Here is a 20,887-nt window from a genome sequence, read left to right on the forward strand (position 1 = left end):
TCTCATTCTTTTGTTTGTTTGTTTTTGATAAACTAGAGAGCAAAATAATCTGTTGAGAGTGATTAAGAGGAAAGAGATATGGGAAATTTGAGAAGAATGAAGAAAGTATGTACCTTTCTTTTAAGCAAATGGGAAAGTATATGTGACAAGGGAAATTTACCATAAACCTAGGCAGTGTTAGGGCTCCACCTGAGGATGGTGATCATGCATTAAAAATGTGATGGGAGAACATGTTTTTTTCTCTAGCCATGTTCAACTGTGCCAGTTCAAGTGTAGAGTGAGTAGAGAGCTAGATTTAACTAGGGTTACAGTTTTGCCAAAGAAGTTAGGTATAAGAAATAAGAGAATTAAAAATGGTAAAGGAGTACAGTTATATGTGAGGGAGTCCTAATTATTGACTACATAACTTGTGGTGGGTAAAGAAAAAGTGAACATGCAAGGCATGGAGGGACAGTGGTGATAAAATCAGTGAGTTTTTAGGTTCCCGTGGGCTTAAAGGCCTGAAGGATTGTTGGAGCCAGTGAGTTAGCTAGAACAAATGGAAGTGGTTGTCAGAAAGCAGTGTGTCATAAATTGAAATTATGGAGGGAATGAAGTTCTTGGTAATCAAAAAGTCTGGGGTATGATCATGGTTGTGTGAGATGGAAGTGAGCAGAATAAAAGATCTTTGGAGAAGGGAAAGTCAAGAAACTGATAGACCAGAGTATTAGAATAATCATCTATGTGATTATTGAAATGATTAAGAATTATGACAAGGGTAGATTTGGAGAGAGTGATATTGAGCTGAAAGTTAAAATTTCCAAGAACTCATGGATTGGTAGAAGGAGTAACAAGGATCAAATTGCATGATATAAGTTACAGGAGATTTTGAGCCTGGGAGGTTTTAGGGAGGAGGGAGAATGGCTGGAAGAAGCTGTGTATAGCAGGGAGGACACTGACTTTATCTCCAAGTCTGTTTGAACATGGAACGTGAGAGGGCTTTAGGGGAATCAGCATTTTCAGGGAGGAGCTGGGTTTCAGTTACATTTAGAAAATGAATGGAACATTCAGAGACAAAATTGAAATTATTAGTGGTGTTAGTCTGGATGGAGAAAGGTTTAGCTTTATTTAACTATATTAAAAAGCATGTGATTTTTGACCTAGCACTTCATAATCCAGGTATATTTAAGGATATTCTTGCATATGTGAAAATTGACACACATATAAGGGTATTTATTTTATTACAGCATTGTTCAGTAGTGAAAGACTAGATAGTAAATGTTCCTTGCTAGACTGGTTAAATAATTTATGATATACCCATATGTTGGAATTCTGTGCAACCACTGGGGGAAAAATGAGGTAGCCCTAATATGTACTGATGTGACATGATTGTCAAGATACTATTAGGGGTGGGGAGAAAAGGGTGATGTGCAAATCAGTATGTACAATATCATCCAATGTGTTTAATTTAAAAAAAGAATATGAATACACATATGCTTATTCATGCATAGGGTAACTAGTAGGATGCACAAACTGTAACTATTAATTGTCTCTAGGGAGGCCAGTTGGGTACTTATTTGGCAAGATTGGGAGGGAGACTTGCTTTTCTCTGTATACTTTTTGAACCATTGCCTATACATATGTGTATTTTTAAAAATAAAATAAGTTTTAAGAAAAGATTCAAGCCGGGTTGTGAAGGATCTTCGGTAATGGAGTTTGGATTTTTCATGGTAGTAAATGAAGATAATTATGTGAATAGAGCTGTGTTTTAGGAAATTTTATGTAATATCAGTCCTTCAAATGGATTAGAAAAGATAAAAAGTCAGGACTGGCAGACTTGTAAGGAGGCTATTGCAATAGTCCAGGTTTGTGTTAATGCATATTTCTGCAAATTTCTCATATGTGTTTTGGTTTAACATCCTGGTTTTCCATCAGCTAGGTCAGTGTTTGGCACATAGCAGGCACGCTGGTTATTTGATGGATGAGAATATTCAAGCATCATACATTTTCTTCCAGTGGGCCTTTGTAATCATTGACTCTTGAATTCCTCTGGCATGTTTTGTTCTTATCATTTGGCATTTGCTTAATTTAATAATAATAATAATAAATTTTTCCCACTAATTATAAACCCTGTGAGGCTACTTTGCTCTCTTTTTTTCTCCCTCTATTTAAATTGTTGCACAGGATGAATTATGTCATTACTTACTATCATATATAAAATATAGTAGGTACCATTATTTTATGTTATTATTACTGTTTATCTTGCCTTTGTGTGTGTTCCTTGAAGACTAGCTGTTTTGTTCTCATTAAAATGGGAGTTTTGCATAGTGATTGAGAGCATAGACTCTGAAACTAGATGACTTGACTTGGAATTATCCATTGAACTTTGAGCAAATTACTTAACTTTAGTATACACCTCAGCTTCCTTATCTATACGGTGGAGATTTGAAGATTAAATATATTTTATGTAAAGTGCTTAAAATAATGCTTGACACATAGTGTTAATTATGTTGTGGAAGTTTTCGCTGATACTACTGATTTGGAAGAAAGTCAGTTGAATAACCTCAATTCTTATGTACTTTACCTGTGTTTGTATTCTTTCAAGGTCTGCTCTTTTCATTAAAAAGGCCGTTTCTGAACCTTTCTTTGTTTCCTTGAAATTATAGCAGCCCCTGTCTCTTGGAGCACACTAACATGGTAATGAATTGGACCTTTAACAACTTTGTTCACTTTACATTTTCTTTTTTAAAAAAATTATTTTTATTTCATTCTATTTTTAAAATTTATTTTTGGCTGCATCGGGTCTTAGTTGCGGCATGTGGGCTCTTCCTTGCAGTGTTCAGCTTCTCTCTAGTTGTGGCGTGTGGGCTTCTTTCTAGTTGTGGCACTCAGGCTCCAGAGCGTGCAGACTCAGTAGTTGCAGTGTGTGGGCTCCAGTGCACGTGGGCTCTGTAGTTCTGACACACAGGCTTAGTTGCCCTGCGGCATGTGGGATCTTAGTTCCCCAACCAGGGATCGAACCTATGTCCCCTGTATTGGAAGGCAGATTCTTAATCAGTGGACCACCAGGGAAGTCCCCACTTTACATTTTCTTTTGATAAATTGGATTCTAGTGTTCAGGGATATTAATTCACCTCATTCGCTAATATGTGTTTTATAATTACAAAAAAATATGACAGTGGGAATACTGACAAAATTCCCTTCTTGAGTTATTGACGTCTTTACATTGCTTTATGCTATACTGTACTAGATGTATGCATTTATCAGGTGTCCTGTGTGGCCTGTTGCCTTGATGCTTAATCATGTGACTGATGGCCCTTTTGACAGAGAATATAGCCAGTTTCCCACAGCTGACCTACATTTTACAACTGCTTAAATAAATCACTTTTTAAAAACCATTTGAAACATTCCAAGTGTGAAAGATAAATGTAGTTTATTTTCATGTTGAATTAAGTCCCCATTCATATAATTTTTCAAAATGTTTCTTTTAAATTAAAAAAATTATATGAAACTGAATTTATTATTGCAATTAACTTTCATAAACCACTTGTTTTATTACTGGTGATAATGGATAGCAGAAATGAATTTTGTATAACAAGACTTCTTACAGTTCTTTTTTGAATTTCATTGCACAAGCAAGTATGTTTTAATTTGTTTACCTTTTATGTTGTTTTTATTTCAGCCTAACTAATCATTGTTTATTATTTTTGTTTGTTTTATCAGATTTCATAAATTAAAATAGTTGAAATACTGTATTGTGAAATAAGAACCCATCTATTTTGGATTAGCTCTCTGCACCTGAAAACTACATTATTCTTTTGAATTATTCCATGATCTGTTTCTAGAGTCTAACTTTGTTTTCTTTGGGAACAAATATGATTAAATCTGTGTGAGGTTGGGAACAAATGATTCATGTTTGGAAGTACTTAAATTCTGAGTCTTAATTATGTGGAAGTACTTGCATTTTTTTTTTTTAAAGGAAGCTGTTGGTCTTTTTTATCCTTTTAACCAGAATTTACTAGAAATAATATTATTCTTTATATTTTTTGATCAGTATTTCTATTAAAATCTTGTTTTTAAACTACAGAGAACCTCAATATCCTAGAATATTAAAAAAGGATATGATCTAAGTCCTTGTAATACTAACATATTAAGAAGAAAACATAACCAAAATGTAAGAAAACAATAGCAGTAAAGTCAAAACAAAAAGTTAATTTTTTAGTATGAGAGTTAATAATGATCTGATATAGCTAAAAAATAACCTTTGTTGAAGAAAGAGAGCTGTGTTGAATAACGGGGTAGCAAAGGAAGAAATAATAGACTCAATTACTTATTTAATATCATCAAATCCATTCCTTTGACAGCATTTTAATTTATATGCCAGTTTTCTTCCTGCAGTATCTTTTGACTTTTAATAAGTTAGTGTTTAAACTTTTTTTGTATTTAAAAACAAATAATTTGGAAGTGGCATGTTGACTTTTACTCGTACAACATTTGGAATGTTTTTGGCTTATTAGCCATGCATGTTTGTAGGAGGAAGAAAAATATTTAGAGATAACATAACTGGTATTCCCTTGAAGTCTCAGCCATAACAAAATTTCCTAAGTTAAGGATAGGATTTCTGATAACTCTGTCCTTTGATAGACACAGTAATATTTCTCATTCTGTGGCATGAGGCTGTGAGTATAAATTGAGTTGGGATAGATGAATAGTTGCCATCGATACAGTTATGTTGGATTAGAGTCCGCAGGGCAGATGACATTAGCTGAGACAGCAGTTCAGCTGAAATTGTTGTACAGATAAATCTATTGCATTGCTACATGGTCATACTGTATTGGAGGGAGCATTTGCTGAATTGTGCAATAGTCAATGACATTTAATCAAATTCCTTTAAAAAATTTATAAAATTAAGGAAGGATTTAAAGCTATAATGAAAACTGAGCATTTAAAAGTGTATTTTTATGGGAAGCATTCTTAATGTGTCCTTATTTTCCTTATTCATTATCAGCTTAGCAAATATTCTTACTATATTATTAACTAACCATATATTTTTTGGTAAAAGGATATCACAGTTAATCTATGCAGAAAAGTATGTCATGTAAGTATTTGTATGCATTTAGTAAATGCTTGAATTATGCAGAGTACTAGCATATCATTTTAACCACTTACAAGATGCTTTGGGCAAGTTACCTCATCTCTAGTCCTCAGTTTTCTCATATGTAAAATGTGGATAAATTAATACCTATCTCATAGGGTTATGATGAGAATTAAATGAGTTAATATGTGCAGTGGTATAGTTAGTGAGTGGTTAATGAATGTTTATTATTATTATATAATTAGTTGAAGATCAATAAGAATTGTTATGTATTCTCTAATTTTATGAATAAGCTTCTAGAAAGATACTTAACTCATTGAGAAATAATATATGTGATGATTCATTTTACTCTTAATTCCATTAGGTCACTTAGTATTCTTGCTGATTATGTAACAACATTTTTAGGACTCCAAGTTGAGGTCTATAAAAGTGAATAAAGCCTTGTGCTCTGCTTTGAAGTAACTTATTTTGAAACTTCTATTAAAAAGTCAGTAGGAGAGGGGTGAATTTCCTAAGTAACTTGAATTGGAGAGATTTTTAGTTTTTCCCTTGTTTGTTTGTGGTTCATAAATCAGAGAGATCATATCTGATTGGGAGATTAGAAATGGATTGGGGGAAACATAATGATTATTCAAAGATTCCATTCTTCTGTGTATTTTATCCTTTTGTCATCACCTCTTCCTTAATTGCTTCAGTAATTCAGCTTGTGTACTCATTTATTTATTAAAATAACGTTAAAAATTGTGAAATATTATCATCCCCACAGTATGGCAGGAAGGGAAATAGCTAGAATTTATGAGAAGATTTATTGGCAATTCTTTTTGACGTATTTTTAATATACCAAAGTATTGAATCTTCCCTCACTACTTTTACAGTATAACTTGTTAGCCTTGACAGTTGGGTATGTTGTTTGTAATATGGTTACTAAAGCCAAATTGAAAAACACGTCAAGTTACTAGGAACACAAGAACCATCTATGGTTCAGAATTTTGTGGCTGTGCACAGTTCTCCACCACTTGTAATTTTATATGCCTTGATAATGACTTAATCTGGACATAAGGCCTAGTACGATTTGAGGGCATTTCAAGTAGATTATTATCCTTGTAGACAGAATCACTTTAGAAATAGAAAAAAACAAATTCTGAAATGTTGTCACTGTAAACATCACAAGGGTAGGTAAATAGTCTTACTGACCCACGTATGTACTTTTTCCCTTAGTATTGAATTTGACCGGGATTGTGACTACTTTGCAATTGCTGGGGTTACAAAGAAGATTAAAGTCTATGAATATGGCACAGTCATTCAGGATGCGGTGGATATTCATTACCCTGAAAATGAAATGACCTGCAATTCCAAAATCAGGTATTTACATTATTTCCTTGGCATAATGCAGTGTGTATGTAACAGTTAATATCTATAAGTAGTATGAGTTTGTTTTGGTACCTTTTCGTTAGACTCCTTACTCATTCATGGTGAACACTTTAATTGTATACAGAGGATACATCAGAATATCTTTTTTATAGACATGGGTTGCTTTTTCCCTGTGGGGGTTAGTAGTTAGTGTTTTTCTGTTTACCAAATGAAAATTCTCTTTCTTTCACTTAATCAAATAAAGGTCTTTATTGTAGATGGCCTTTCATGGGGTATTGAATGAAGGAGTACTGTAGCCCAATGAATAGTGTCTCAAGAGTCAAGAATTTTTCCTCTAGCATGCGTATATCTAAACATTATAATTGTTTACAGTTTTAAGAATTCTTTTCAGAAGAACTTTTTGCTTCTTTTCATGAGGACATAGTATTTAAGTTTCATGTATTAGGGATTAGATTTCATAATGAGTGCTTTTTAAACCTGGAGTACCGTTAAGGCTGCAGAAACTGGACCATACTTCTGATCTCCACCCCTGTCCCATGCCCCACCCCCAAATCTTGGAGGAATCCTAGAATCTGTATTTTTAAAACAAGCTTCCCTGTTTTCATAGTCACTGGCTTAAAAGGGAGTGATGTAAAGAAATCACTTAATAATAAATTTATTTAGAACTTTGAACATTTTCCAGTCATCCTTGTACCTTTTTTATCTGGATGAATGACACATATAGTCTGTGTGTATATGTTCTCATTTTAATAATGTTAATAATATAGCAAGTATTGTAGTCTTTATTTGTTATAGCTTTATTTTTTGTTTTCTAATTCATTCATAAAAATGGTAGGCTGATAGTGCTCATTCATCAGTGGTGCTCATCATTGAGAATCTGTTATAGTTATTAGTTTATATACTTTATTCCTTAGTGAAAAGAATACAGTGTGAGTAAGACATAACTTTATTGAATTCTTACGTGGCAGGCATTGTCCTAAGTGCTTTGTCTTAAGCTGACCGTTGTTGCCCCATTTTATACCCAAGGAAACTGAAGCACAAAAAGGTTCATTAACTTGCTTAAGATTGCACAGCTATTCTGTGGAGGAGCCAGGATTCAACAGAAGTAGTTTGGTTACAGAATCTGTGCTCCTAACCATTTCATGCTACTAATTTATAAAATAGAGGCTCTAATAGTAATACCTATTTCATAGGATTGTACATTAAGTAAATCCACATAATGCACTCAGCACAGTACTTGGCCCACATCAAGTAAATGTTACTATAATGAAAATATGGATTAGAGGGTTTACCTTTTCTGTCTTGACATATGTAAAAGTTATGGCAGTACTGTATGCACCTTGGAATAAAGAGAAGGAAACAGTTCAAGGTTGGAAACTGTGGGCTTGGGGCTGAAAGGATCAATATGTAAGCTTGCCTAAAACCAATTTGGAGCACACCAATTGTGAAAGTGAACTAAATTACCCAAAGCCACAGCTAGTAAGTTGCAGATCTGGAATTTAAGCTTAGGTCTGTCTAAATCCAAGGCTCTTAACTGTTCCATATAATTTCTCCCCAAAATTCTAATAAGTATATTTAAAGTTGCAAATGAACTCTTCCAACCCCTAAAATTTAGCATGAATGCAACTAGTTAGAGAGCAAAAAACTTTGTGTTCAAATGCTTCGAAATCAAGTTAATTGCTTTGCTTTGCTTTCTAGGTGACTTTTTTCTTTTAATATACATTAGCTTTACTGTATGCATGATGTGCATATGTGTCTAACAAAAAGAGTGTATTTTTAGATGTCTCATTCTCAGTTTTGAAACATTTGAGAATAGCTGAAACCATAAATGTTAAACGTTTAATTCTATTAACTGCATTTAATTGAAATTTCAGTCATACACTTATATTAGTTAAGATTTGGGTGTAAATACAGAAATCCAATTCAAACCAGTTTACTGGTTTATATGATTGGGCACAACTGGATCCAGGGGCCTAAACAGTCTGATTAGGTCTGTCATTCTGCCATGGCGTGTTCATGCCACCTTGGCCTCTATTATCTTCACTTACAGACATGCTTTTCTCACATATCAAAGATGGCCAGTAGCAACTTTAGGCTCATCATATCCATCTTCCAGCTCGTGACGAGCGTGAAAAGTGGTTACAGGTCATAACTTGGTAGTTTCAATTGAAAAATCTGGGAAATATTTGATACCTTTCTTCCCAGATGTATTGTGGGCAGAATAATGATTGTGAACTCATGTAAACCATTTTGAAAGGGTTCTAATCTTTCTGAACACATCAAAATTCTTTGTACCCATTGTTATTTATTTTTATATAAAATGAGGCTTAACTGTATTCCTTTCTTTCAGCTGTATCAGTTGGAGTAGTTACCATAAGAACCTGTTAGCCAGCAGTGATTATGAAGGCACCGTCATCCTATGGGATGGATTCACAGGACAGAGGTCAAAGGTCTATCAGGTAAATAAGGATACTAGTTACTTGTTTTAAGAATAACATTTTCACTTTTTAATAATTGTAGAGCTTCATGTGTTTTATAGTTACAAATTTAAAGTCATTATTTAGCATTTTCTGTACCTATGTAATTCCAAAGAGATGCTTCTCTGAAGCATCTCTTCAGACTTTTTGCATTTGTAGAATGTATCAAATGAATTTCCAAAAGCAGTAATTTTGTAAATGTGTATATAAAAAGTTTAGGAGCTACTTTGCATCTCATTTGTTTTCATAGCCAGTTCTTTTCCCTCCCACCATAGTGATAAATTGGTATCAAGTTTGTTTGTTTTGCTTTATTTATTTTAAACCTATATTCTGTTTGAGATTACTTTGTCTTCCTTCTCCATCCAGGAGCATGAGAAGAGGTGTTGGAGTGTTGACTTTAATTTGATGGATCCTAAACTCTTGGCTTCAGGTTCTGATGATGCAAAAGGTACTATTTGAGTTCCCTCCCCCAACTTAATTCCTTTTACTGACAGAGATGCAGATATTTATTGAAACTCATAACAATCTTTTGTGATTACTGATTATTCTAAAAATAATCTACTAAGCAAAAAAATCTATATTTCTTGGAGTGAAAGAAAAATGAATATGCTGCATCTTCATTATGATAATGTTTTCTGGGTTCATGCCACACTGTGACATTTTTATAACCAGTTCCTTTATATATACCATGAAATGAACTTTAGACATCTCTGTATTTTGAATTATACTAAATTCTGAGTGCTTACCAAAATCTCTTAATGAAGTTTATCATGTTTCAAGGCAAAAATTCTACATCTTTCTGCCAATTTTTTAAAATAAATTTATTTATTTATTTTTGGCTGTGTTGTGTCTTCATTGCTGTGTGTGGGCTTTCTCTAGTTGTGGTGAGCAGGGGCTACTCTTCATTGTGGTGCATGGGCTTCTCATTGTCATGGCTTCTCTTGTTGTGGAGCACGGGCTCAAGGCACGTGGGCTTCAGTAGTTGTGACACATGGGCTCAGTAGTTGTGGCTTGCAGGCTCTAGAGGGCAGGCTCAGTAGTTGTGGCGCATGGGCTTAGTTGTTCCATGGCATGTGGGAACTTCCTGGACCAGGGCTCGAACCCGTGTCCCCTGCATTGGCAGGCGGATTCTTAACCACTGCTCCACCAGGGAAGCCCTCTTTCTGCCAATTTAATTGACCTCTCTCTTCCATTTTTCTTTTTTTTTTGGTATATCCATCTTTACTATTCATTCTTTTCTGTTAACCTTACTGTCTTGTTTTGGCCTGGTTCTTCTCATCATTAGATTTATAAAGTCCTGTTAACAAGTTTCGTTTATCTTAGAGTTAGTAGCCTTAATTTCTTTGCCCTTTCCTTCATTTCAACATGTAACTTGCAGACTAGTGGATAGATAGGCAAGGGTGGCTCTACCATTGAAAACTTTATTTCACAATGATAGAGCTGTCCTATTCTGTAAAAGGGAAATGACATGACTGGCTTGGCCCCCAAAAAGTTTTAGATCAAAAAGTAGCAAGTTGTTTACCCACAGTATATATAGATTGTAATACTTTGCTTCGCATTTGCTTTAAGAAATTATCTTCGAATTTCTGAATTATTTAGAGCATTGTGCTACAATTGACATTTTTATGTTGGAATACAAAGTTTCATTAATTAAACTTTTTCTTAAAAATAATGTAGTGGGGTAGCCTTTATTGAGAATACTTGTGTACTTCCTCAGGAATATAGAAGTAATTTAAGTAGGAAGAGCAATTTAAGTAGGAAGAGATTTTTTAAAAATTACTTACTGATTTTATTTTTTTTAATTTATTTTTGGTTGCATTGGGTCTTCCTTGTGGTGAACGGGGGCTACTCTTCACTGCGGTGCGTGTGCTTCTTATTGCAGTGGCTTCTCTTGTTGCGGAGCATGGGCTCTAGGCGCATGGGCTTCAGTAGTTGTGGCACACGGGCTCAGTTGCTCCGCAGCATGTGGGATCTTCCCAGAGCAGGTATTGAACCCGTGTCCCCTGCAGGCAGATTCTTAACCACTGCGCCACCAGGGAAGTCCCTTGATTTTAAATTGTACTAAGATACACATAAAATAAGGCATTTTAACCATTTTAAAGTATACTGCTCAGTGGCATTAAGTACCTTCACATTGTTGTGCATCCTTCACCACTGTCAATCCATAGAACTTTTTTCATATTGCAAACCTGAAACTCTGTTTCAGAAGCTGTTTCTGTTTTACTGAAACAGTAACTCCCCATTCCCTCTTCACCAGCTCCTGGCAATCACCCTTCTAATTTCTGTTTCTTGTGACTGGTTTATTTCACTTAGCAGAATGTCTTCTAGGTTCATCCATGTTGTAGCATGTGTTAGAATTTTGTTCGTTTATAAGACCAAAAAATAATCTATTGTATGAATATACCACATTTTGTTTCATTCGTTGATGGGTAGACACTCAGTTGCTTCCCCTTTTTGGCTATTGTGAATAATGCTGCTATGAACATGAATGGCAAAATATCTCTTCATATCCCTGCTTTAAGTTCTTCTGGGTATATACTCAGAAATGGAATTGCTGGATCATATCACATACTTAATTTTTTTATGAACTGCCATTCTGTTTCCCACAATGGCTGCACCATTTTATATTCCCACTAATAGTACCCAACTATTTCCATTTCTCCACATCCTTGCTAATACCTGTTCTTTTATTTTTCCTTTTTTTAAATAATGATTTTAATGGGTATGAAGTGGTATCTTACTGTGGTTTTGCTTTGCTTGCATTTCCTCAAATGATAGTGATGTTGAACATTTTTTCATGTGCTTATTAGCCATTTGTATATCTTCTGAGGAGAAAAGTTTATTCAAGTCCTATGCCAATTTTTAAATTGGGTTTTGTTGTTATTGAGTTTTAGGAGTTCTCTATGTATTGTGAATATTAATCCCTTATCATGATTATCATATATCCATTATATATGATTTATAGTGTGCTTTGATGCACACAATTTTTTCATATTGATGAATTCCAAATTGCCTATTTTTTTCTTTTGTTGCCTGTGCCTTTCATGTCATATCCAAGAAGTCATTGCCAAATCCAATGTAATAAAGCTTTTGGCCTATGTTTCCATCTAACAGTTTTATAGTTTTAGCTCTTACATTTGTAGCTTTGATCCATTTTGAGTTCAGTTTTGTATATGGTGTAAAGTAAGGGTCTGACTTCATTTTTTACATGTGAATATCCAGTTTTCCCAGAACCACTTGTTGAAAAGATTGTCCTTTCTCCATTGAAAGGTCTTAGCACCATAGTTAAAAGTCATTTTATCATATCTGTGAGGGCTTATTTTTGGACTCTATTTTTTTCCATTGGTCTATATATTTATCATTATGCCACTACCATACTGTTTTGATTACTGTAGCTTTGTTTTGAAATCAGGAAGTGAGTCTTCCATTATTTTTTCTTCTTTTTCAAGATTGTTTTGGCTATTTTAGGTCTATTAAGATTCCACATAAATTTTAGGATGGATTTCATTCTATTTCTGCAAAAAAACTTCATTGAGATTTTGTTACAGAGTGCATTGAGGCTTATCGATTTAATTGATCTTTTCAAACCAGCTTTTGGTTTCATTGGTTTTCTCTGTTGACTTCCTGATTTTAATTTGACTTTTGCTCTAATTTTTATTACTTCCCTTCTGCTTACTTTAGATTTAATTTGCTCTTCTATTTCTGGTTTCCTAAATTGGAAGCTCAGATTATTGATTTTGCTTTTTTTTTTCTTTGCTTAATATGTGCATTCAGTGCTATAAATTTTCCTCTGAGTGCTGCATCCCACAGATTTTGATAAGTTATATTTTCATTCTCATTTAGTTCAAAATAGTCTTAAATTTCACTTGAGGTTTCTTATTTGACTTATGTATTACTTAGAAGCATGTTGTTTGATCTCCAAGTATAATTCCATTGTCGTCTAAGAAATACATTGTATGATTTCCATTCTTTAAATTTGTTAAGGTGTGTTTTATGGCCCAGAATGGATGAATGTTGCATGTGACTTTGAAAAGAATGTGTATCCTACTGTTGTTGGATAAAGTAGTATGTAGATATCAATTATATTCAGTTGATTTATGGGGTTGTTGAATTCAACTGTGTCCTTACTGATTTTATGCTTGCTGGATCTGTCCATTTCTGATAGAAGGGTATGACATTTTTTAGATTCTACATTGATCTATGTATTTCTTCTTTTACTATACCACATTGTCTTGATTTGTAGCTTAAGTCTTGAAATCATTTAGTGTGAATCCTTCATCTTTGTTCTTGAAAACGATTTTAGCTTTTTACTTTCTCTGCTTTCCCATAAACAGTTTAGAATCAAGTTGCCAGTACCTACAGAAAATCCTGCTGGAATTTTGATTGAGATAGTATTGAATCTATAGATTAGTATGGGATGAGTTGATATCTTAATGTGTTAAGACTTCCATGAACGTGGTTTATCTCTTCATATTTAGTCCTTTCTGGATTTCTCTTATCATAGTTTTATTGTTTTATAGTTTTTGAATGCAGATCTTGCACATTATTACAACTAAATAGTTTAATATTTGGTGCTATTGAAAATGGTATTTAAAATATTAATATCCATTCATTTTTTACTAGTTTATAGAAAAACAATTGATTTTTTAAATATAAATTACATTTCAACAACCTTGCTAAAGCACTCTTTACTTTTAAGAGATTATGTGTGGAGATTCCTTGGGCCAATAATGTTGGCAAACAGAAACATTAATACCTTTTCATTTTCAACATGTGTGCCTTTCATTTTTTTTTCTTGCTTTATTGTACTTGCAGGAACTTCCAGAACAAGAGTGGTGACAGCAAATATCCTTGCCTTGTTCCTGATCTTATGGGGAAAGCTTATAGTCTTTCATCATTAATATGATGTTAGATTTAGGTTTTGCATTAGGCTTTTTTTTTTTTTTTTTTTTTTTTTTTCGGTACACGGGCCTCTCGCTGTTGTGGCCTCTCCCATTGCAGAGCACAGGCTCTGGACGCACAGGCTCAGCAGCCATGGCTCACAGGCCTAGCCTCTCCGTGGCATGTGGGATCTTCCTGGACCGGGGCATGAACCCTTGTCCCCTGCATCAGTAGGTGGACTCCCAACCACTGCGCCACCAGGGAAGCCCTAGGCATTTCTTTTTTTTTTTTTTTTTTTGGTCAAGTTAAGGAAGTTCTATTCTAGTTTGCTGAGAATTTTTTATCATGAATGGATGTTGAATTTTGTCATGCTTTTCCTGTATCTATTGAGATGATTCTATTGTTTTTCAATATCATGAACTATAATGATCTGGGTTTTTTTTTAATTTATTTATTTTATTTATTTTGACTGTGTTTGGTCTTTGTTGCTGTGCACAGGCTTTCTCTAGTTGCAGCAAGGGAGGGCTGCTCTTCATTGTGGTGTGCAGGCTTTCTCTAGTTGCAGCAAGGGAGGGCTGCTCTTCATTGTGGTGTGCAGGCTTTTCATTGCAGTGGCTTCTCTTGTTGCAGAGCATGGGCTCTAGGCATGCGGGCTTCACTAGCTGTGGCTTGTGGGCTGAGTAGTTATGGCTCGCAGGCTCTAGAGCACAGGCTCAGTACTTGTGGTGCACGGGCTTAGTTGCTCCGCTGTATGTGGGATCTTCCCAGACCGGAGCTCAAGTCTGTGTCACCTGTGTTGGCAGGCAGATTCTTAACCACTGTGCCACCACGGAAGCCCTGTAATGATATGTTTTCAAATCTTGAGGTAGCCTTACATTTCCAGGAAAAACCTCATCTTGGTCATGATATATTACCTGTCTTTTCTATATTGTTAGATTTGATTTGCTAATTTTTTTCGGGGAGATTTTTACATCTATGTTTATGAGGGTTATTTTTCTATTCTTGTAATGTCTTTTTGTGTTAGGATAATGCTGGCCTCCTAAAATGATCTTCCTTTTCTGTGTGTGTACCCCTGGGTGGGGTGGGTGGAGGGAAGTGATTATTTAGAATTGTTACTGTTTAATTCTTAAATGTTTGGTAGAATTTGTCATTGAAGCTTTCTGTCCTGGAGTTTTCTTTGTTTGAAGGTTTTAACTAAGAATTTAATTTCTTTAGTAGATTTAGGACTGCTCAATTAATCTATTTCTTTTTGAGTGAGCTTTGGTAGTTTGTATCTTTCAGGAATTGATATTTTGTGTCCTTTCTTTTTTTAATCATTTATGTACTTAGATCAGTGTGATGTTAGGTTTATCAATCTTATTGATCTTTTCAAATATCTGATTTTATTGGTTTTTATGGTTTTTTGTTTTCAGTTTCATTGATATTTGTCCATTAATTTTATTCTTCTTGCTTTGGGTTTAATTTCTTCTTTTTCTAGGTTGTTACAGTTGAAGTTTATGTCATTGATTTGAGCATTTATCTTTTCTAATATAAATATTTTTTGTTAGACATTTCCCTTTAAGCACTCTTTTAACTGATCCCACAGATTTTCATATAATGTGTTTTTCATTCAATTTAAGATTACATCTGTGACTTCCCCAGTGGTCCAGTGGTTAAGACTCCGTGCTTCCACTGCAGGGGGCACAGGTTTGATTCTTGGTCAGAGAACCAAAAAATAAATGAATAAATAATATAAAAATAAATAAACAAAATTACATCTAATATCTCTTGTGATTGTCTTGCATGGCTAAGAATTATTTTAAAATATGTTAACATTTTCCATGTTTTTAAAAAAGAATGTCAGAGCTCTTACTGTTACTGATTTATAGCTTAATTCTTTTATAATTAGAGAACACATTTTTATATAATTTTAATCCTTTTAAATTTGTTATGATTTGTTTTGTGGCCCAGAATACAATCTACCTTGGTAAATATTCCAAGTGTATTGACAAAATCTATACTCTGCTGTTTGATGGAGTATTCTATAAGTGTCAGATCAGTCTTGTTGATAATATTTTTTTGGTTTTCTATATCCCCCCTTTTGTGGTCTCCTTGTTTTATTAATTATGAAACAGGAGTGTTGAAATCTAGTTTTATTTCTCCTTTCAGTTATCTTGGGGAGGAGGGTGTTTTGCCTCATTTTGGGGGGAAGCTCTATTAGGGTCAGGAACATTTAGACATGTTGTATTTTCTTGGTGAACTGACCCTTTTATCAGTATTTAATGTCACTCTTCATCCCTATTGATATTCTTTCTTCTGAAACTGCTTTGTTAGATATTCATCAAACCAGTAATTTCATTCTTTTCTCCTTTGGGATTCCAACTGCATGAATGTTAAACCTTTTTATTTTGTCTTATAGGTCCCTGAGACTCTGTCCTTTTCTTATCAATAGTTTTTCCTTTCTTCAGATTGAGTAATTTCTCTTCTGTCTTCTTGTTCACTAACTTTTATGTGTCCATCTCCCTTTTGCTATGAATTTACCTCAGTGAATCTTTTATGTAAATTACTGTAATTGTTTTAAATTTTTCTATTTTGTTCTTTTTCACAGTTTCTATATCTCTTCTGAGTATGTATATCTTTCCATTAATTTTAAATGTGTTTATTACTTTTACCCCATGGAACGTAGTTACAATAGTTGCTTTAACATCTGTTTTATAGCATTGCTCTGTTGATTGCATCTTCCTTTGAAAATTCTTCACATTTTCCTGGATTTTTGTATGTTGAGTTATTTTGAGGTTATATGTTAAGCATTTTGAATATTATTTTGTACAACTCTGGGTACTGTTCAGATTTTCTGGAGAGTGCTTTGTTTTGTTTTTTTAAATCGGGCAACCAGTTGGTTTAGATTTTGACTGTAAGTTCTATCTTGCCTATGTGAGTGGTTGTTTTACTGTCAGGTCAGTTTTCAAAGCCTTTGCTGCACTCCATTGGTTTGCCTGATGCATATGCCAGTCAGAGGTTAATCTGGAAATTAGTAGGTCTTTTCAAACATAGTTCAGTGCTCATAGCCTTTGCCATTCTACTTTGTGTCCATCTTGCACATAGAACTCAGAAGTAACTACAAGACTGATGCTGTTCATACACAGAAGTATGGGATCTCCTTTTCCAGTGCTTTCTTTTTGAAGTTTCTCCTGCACACTCTTCATCCCCCAGGGTCTTTATTACTGAGGGTTTCTCAAGAAAGTAGGGTATGGCTATGGAGATGGAGTTTCTCTTGGTGCATTAGCTTCCCATACTGATGCAGCTCTGTGACTCAAGCCCTCCCTTGGGGAAAAGTTGAAAGAGAAAAAAGATGAAACAAAAGAAAAACAATGAAAATTATTCCCAAACCTCTGGCTTGCAAGAACCCCCTTTATTAGTCTTATGGCCAGATACACAGGGATTTTCCTTAGTTTTTGCTGATTGAGGTACTGACTTTGCCTCTCTATGGGAGAATAGAGTGAGGAACAAAACAGTATTCTCACCTCCATGTTGGTCACTTCTTAAGTCTTGAATTTCCTCCCACAAATGAGTGGTTTTCCTTATTATTCACATTCCTCAGAGAGTTACTTTCGGTTTTCTTGATACTTGTCCTGAGTAAACTCACAGTGAGAGAGACTGACAGATTACTCTATCTTGGTTGGTACTAACATTCCCAAATGCATTTAAGCCTTTCTCAAAAGTGTTACAGGCATACTTCGTTTTATTGCACCTTGCTGATACTATGTTTTTTACAAATTGAGGGTTTATAGTAACCCTGTATAGAGCAAGTCTATTGGCACCATTTTTCCAACAGCTTTTGCTCATTTCATGTCTCTCTGTCACATTTTGGTAATTCTTGCAAAATTTCAAACTTTTTCAGTATTTTTATATGTGTTATGGTGATCTGTTATCAGTGATCTTTGGTGTTTCTATTGTAATTGTTTTGGAGTGCCATACACTGCACCTATATAAGATGGCAAACTTAATCGATAAACGTAGTATGTGTTCTGATTGCTCCACCCCTGTCCGTTCCTCTGTCTCTCTCCTTCTCCTTAGGCCTCCCTATTCCCTGAGACATAGCAATGTTGAAATTAGGCCAGTTAATGACCCTCCGTTGGCCTCTAATTGTTCAAGTGAACAGAAGAGTTGCACATCTCACTTTATTATTTATTTATTTTTTATAAATTGAAGTATAGTTGATTTACAATGTTTGTATTAATTTCTGCTGTGCAGCAGAGTGTTTCAGTTATACATATATATACATTTTTTTCATATTATTTTCCATTATGGTTTAACTATACCAAATATAGTTCTCTGTGCTATACAGTAAGACCTTGTTGTTTACCCATTCTATATATAATAGTTTACATATGCTAACCACAACCTCCAACTCCATCCCTCTCCCATTCCCCTCCCCCTTGGCAACCACCAATCTGTTCTCTAAATCTATGAGTCTATTTCTGTTTCATAGGTAAATTCATTCGTGTCATACTTTAGATTCCACATATAAGTGATGTCATATGATACTTGTCTTTCTCTTTCTCACCTCACTTAGTATGATAATCTCTAGGTACATCCATGTTGCTGCAAATGACATTATTTCATTCTTTTTTATGGCTGAGTAGCATTCCATTGTATATGTATGTACCACACTTTCTTTATCCATTCCTCTGTTGATGGACATTTAGATTTTATCCATGTCTTGACTTTTGTGAATACTGCTGCTTTGAACATAGGGGTGTATGTATCTTTTTAAATTATAGTTTCGTCCAGATATATGCCCAGGAGTGGGATTGCTGGATCATATGGCAACTATTTTTATTTTTTTGAGGAACCTCCATACTGTTTTCCATAGTGTCTGCACCAACTTACATTTCCACCAACAGTGTAGGAGGGTTCCCTTTTCTCCACACCCTCTCCAGCATTTGTTATTTGTAGATTTTTTGATGATGGCCATTCTGAGCACTATGAGGTGGTACCTCATTGTTGTTTTGATTTGCATTTCTCTAATAATTAGTTATGATGTTGAGCATCTTTTCATGTGGCACATCTAACTTTAAATCAAAAGCTAGAAATGATTAAGGTTAGTGAATAAGGCATGTTGAGAGTCAGGATAGGCTGAAATCTAGGCCTCTTGCACCAAACACTTAGCCAAGTTGTGAATGCTAAGGAGAAGTTCTTGAAGGAAATTAAAAGTGTTATTCCAGTGAATACATGGATGATAAGAAAGTGGAATAGCCTTATTGCTGATATGAAGAAAGTTTTAGTGGTCTGGATAGAAGATCAAATATTCCCTTAAGCCAAAGCCTAATCCAGAGCAAGGCCCTAACTCTCTTCAATTCTATGAAGGCTGAGAGAGGTGAGGAAGTTTCAGACGAAAAGTTTGAAGCTGGCAGAGGTTGGCTCATATGGTTTAAGAAAAGAAACTGTCTTTACAACATAAAAGTGCACGGTGAAGCTGCAAGTGCTGATTAGAAGCTGTTGCAAATTATCCAGAAGATCTAGCTAAGATAATGAAGGTGGCTCCACTAAACAACATATTTTCAATGTAGATGAAACAGTATTATATTGAAAGAAGGTGCCATCTAGGATTTCCATAACTAGAGAAGAGAAGTCAGTGCCTGGTTTCAAAGCTTTAAAGGACAGGCCGACTCTTGTTGGGGCTAAAGCAGCTGGTAACTTGAAATTGAAGCCAGTGCTCATTTGCCATTTTGAAAATTGTAGGGCCCTTAAGAATTATGCTAAATCCACTCTGCCTGTGCTCCTTAAATGGAACAACAAAGCCTACATGACAGCACATCTGATTACAACATGGTTTGCTGAATATTTTAAGCCCACTGTTGAGACCTCCTGCTCAGAAAAAAAATTCCTTTCAAAATAGTACTGCTCATTGACAATGCTCCCGGTCATCCAAGACCTCTGATGGAGAGAGACAATGAGATTAATGTTTTTTTCATGCCTGCTAATACAACATCCATTCTACAGCCTATAGATCAAGGAGTAATTTCAACTTTCAAATCTTATTATTTAAGAAATATATTTTGTAAGGCTGTATCTGCCATAGATAGTGATTCCTCTGATGAATCTGGGCAGAATCAATTGAAAACAGAGAAATTGTTCATGAAAGGAAGAGTTAATAGATGGGGCAGACTTCACTGCTGTCTTACTTTAAGAAGTTGCTACAGCCACCCCAAGCCTTCAGCATCCACCATTCTGATCAGGCAGAAGCCATCAACTTAGAGGCAAAACAGTAAAAAGACTCAGATGATGGTTGCCATTTTTTAGCAATAAAATATTTTTAAATTAAGGTGTGTAAAATTTTTTTTTTTAGATATAACGCTACTGCACATTTAATAGACTGCAGTATAATGTAAACATGGATTTTACATGTACTGGGAAAACAAACATTTTGTGACTCCCTTTTATTACAGTACTTGCTTTATTGTGGTGGCCTGGAACAAAACCCTCAATACAGGAATGCCTATATTTACTGTTTCTTAAATATATTTCTCACTCCTTGGCTGTTTGGTGATTTTACTTATAAAATATAACCTTTATAATAATTTTATAGTAAGAATATTTTAAATTACTTTTAATGTATTTTACACAAAAATATTTAACATTTTTTATATTTGTTGTTTAATCAATTTTTAACCATTATTAACAATGGAAGTTATTTTTTCATTGCATAATTAAATACTCAGTTCTTACAAATGATATTTTTCTGATCTGTATATTTTAAAAATAGTTTAATTCCTCATAAATGATGACTGAACTTTTTCCCAACAGATCAACCATGTTGATCTAACTTCTCCAAGCCAGTTACAAGAGAAAAAGTTAAAAAATAAAAACAGTTTACTTCCAATTATATGTGCACATATTTGCATGTTAAAGAACTGTCAGTACCTAGCAAGGTAATCAGAAAAGAGTTTCATGAGCCATTTTATAAGTTCTTTGGGGAAAATGTATTTTCCTTTTAAAATACATAACCTAAGAGTCATTTCTAATAAATAATCTTGCTTTTGAAATAGAATAAGCACATTCTTTAAAGGTTTTTTCCCCTCCACATATGAGTTTGAAGAAT

At 34.4% G+C, this 20,887-nt stretch overlaps 1 protein-coding gene and 1 non-coding gene across 6 annotated transcripts in view; both read left to right on the top strand.

Annotated features, from left to right (window-relative positions):
* COP1 (COP1 E3 ubiquitin ligase) overlaps window positions 1-20,887 on the top strand; it is a 284,440-nt gene that overhangs the window by 159,689 nt on the left and 103,864 nt on the right. For all 5 annotated transcript variants that reach the window (XM_059051973.2, XM_067031134.1, XM_059052006.2 and 2 more), the window contains 3 exons: window positions 6,293-6,436; window positions 8,796-8,904; window positions 9,289-9,370. In XM_059051973.2, coding sequence (XP_058907956.1) covers window positions 6,293-6,436; window positions 8,796-8,904; window positions 9,289-9,370 — 335 coding nt within the window. The remainder of the gene's footprint in view (window positions 1-6,292; window positions 6,437-8,795; window positions 8,905-9,288; window positions 9,371-20,887) is intronic.
* Window positions 20,557-20,637, top strand: LOC131747185 (small nucleolar SNORD12/SNORD106). The gene has a single exon (XR_009332818.1). It is a non-coding gene; the product is annotated as a small nucleolar SNORD12/SNORD106 (small nucleolar RNA).

This window comes from Kogia breviceps, chromosome 1, assembly GCF_026419965.1.
Source record: "Kogia breviceps isolate mKogBre1 chromosome 1, mKogBre1 haplotype 1, whole genome shotgun sequence".
Classification (NCBI taxonomy): Eukaryota; Metazoa; Chordata; class Mammalia; order Artiodactyla; family Physeteridae; genus Kogia; species Kogia breviceps.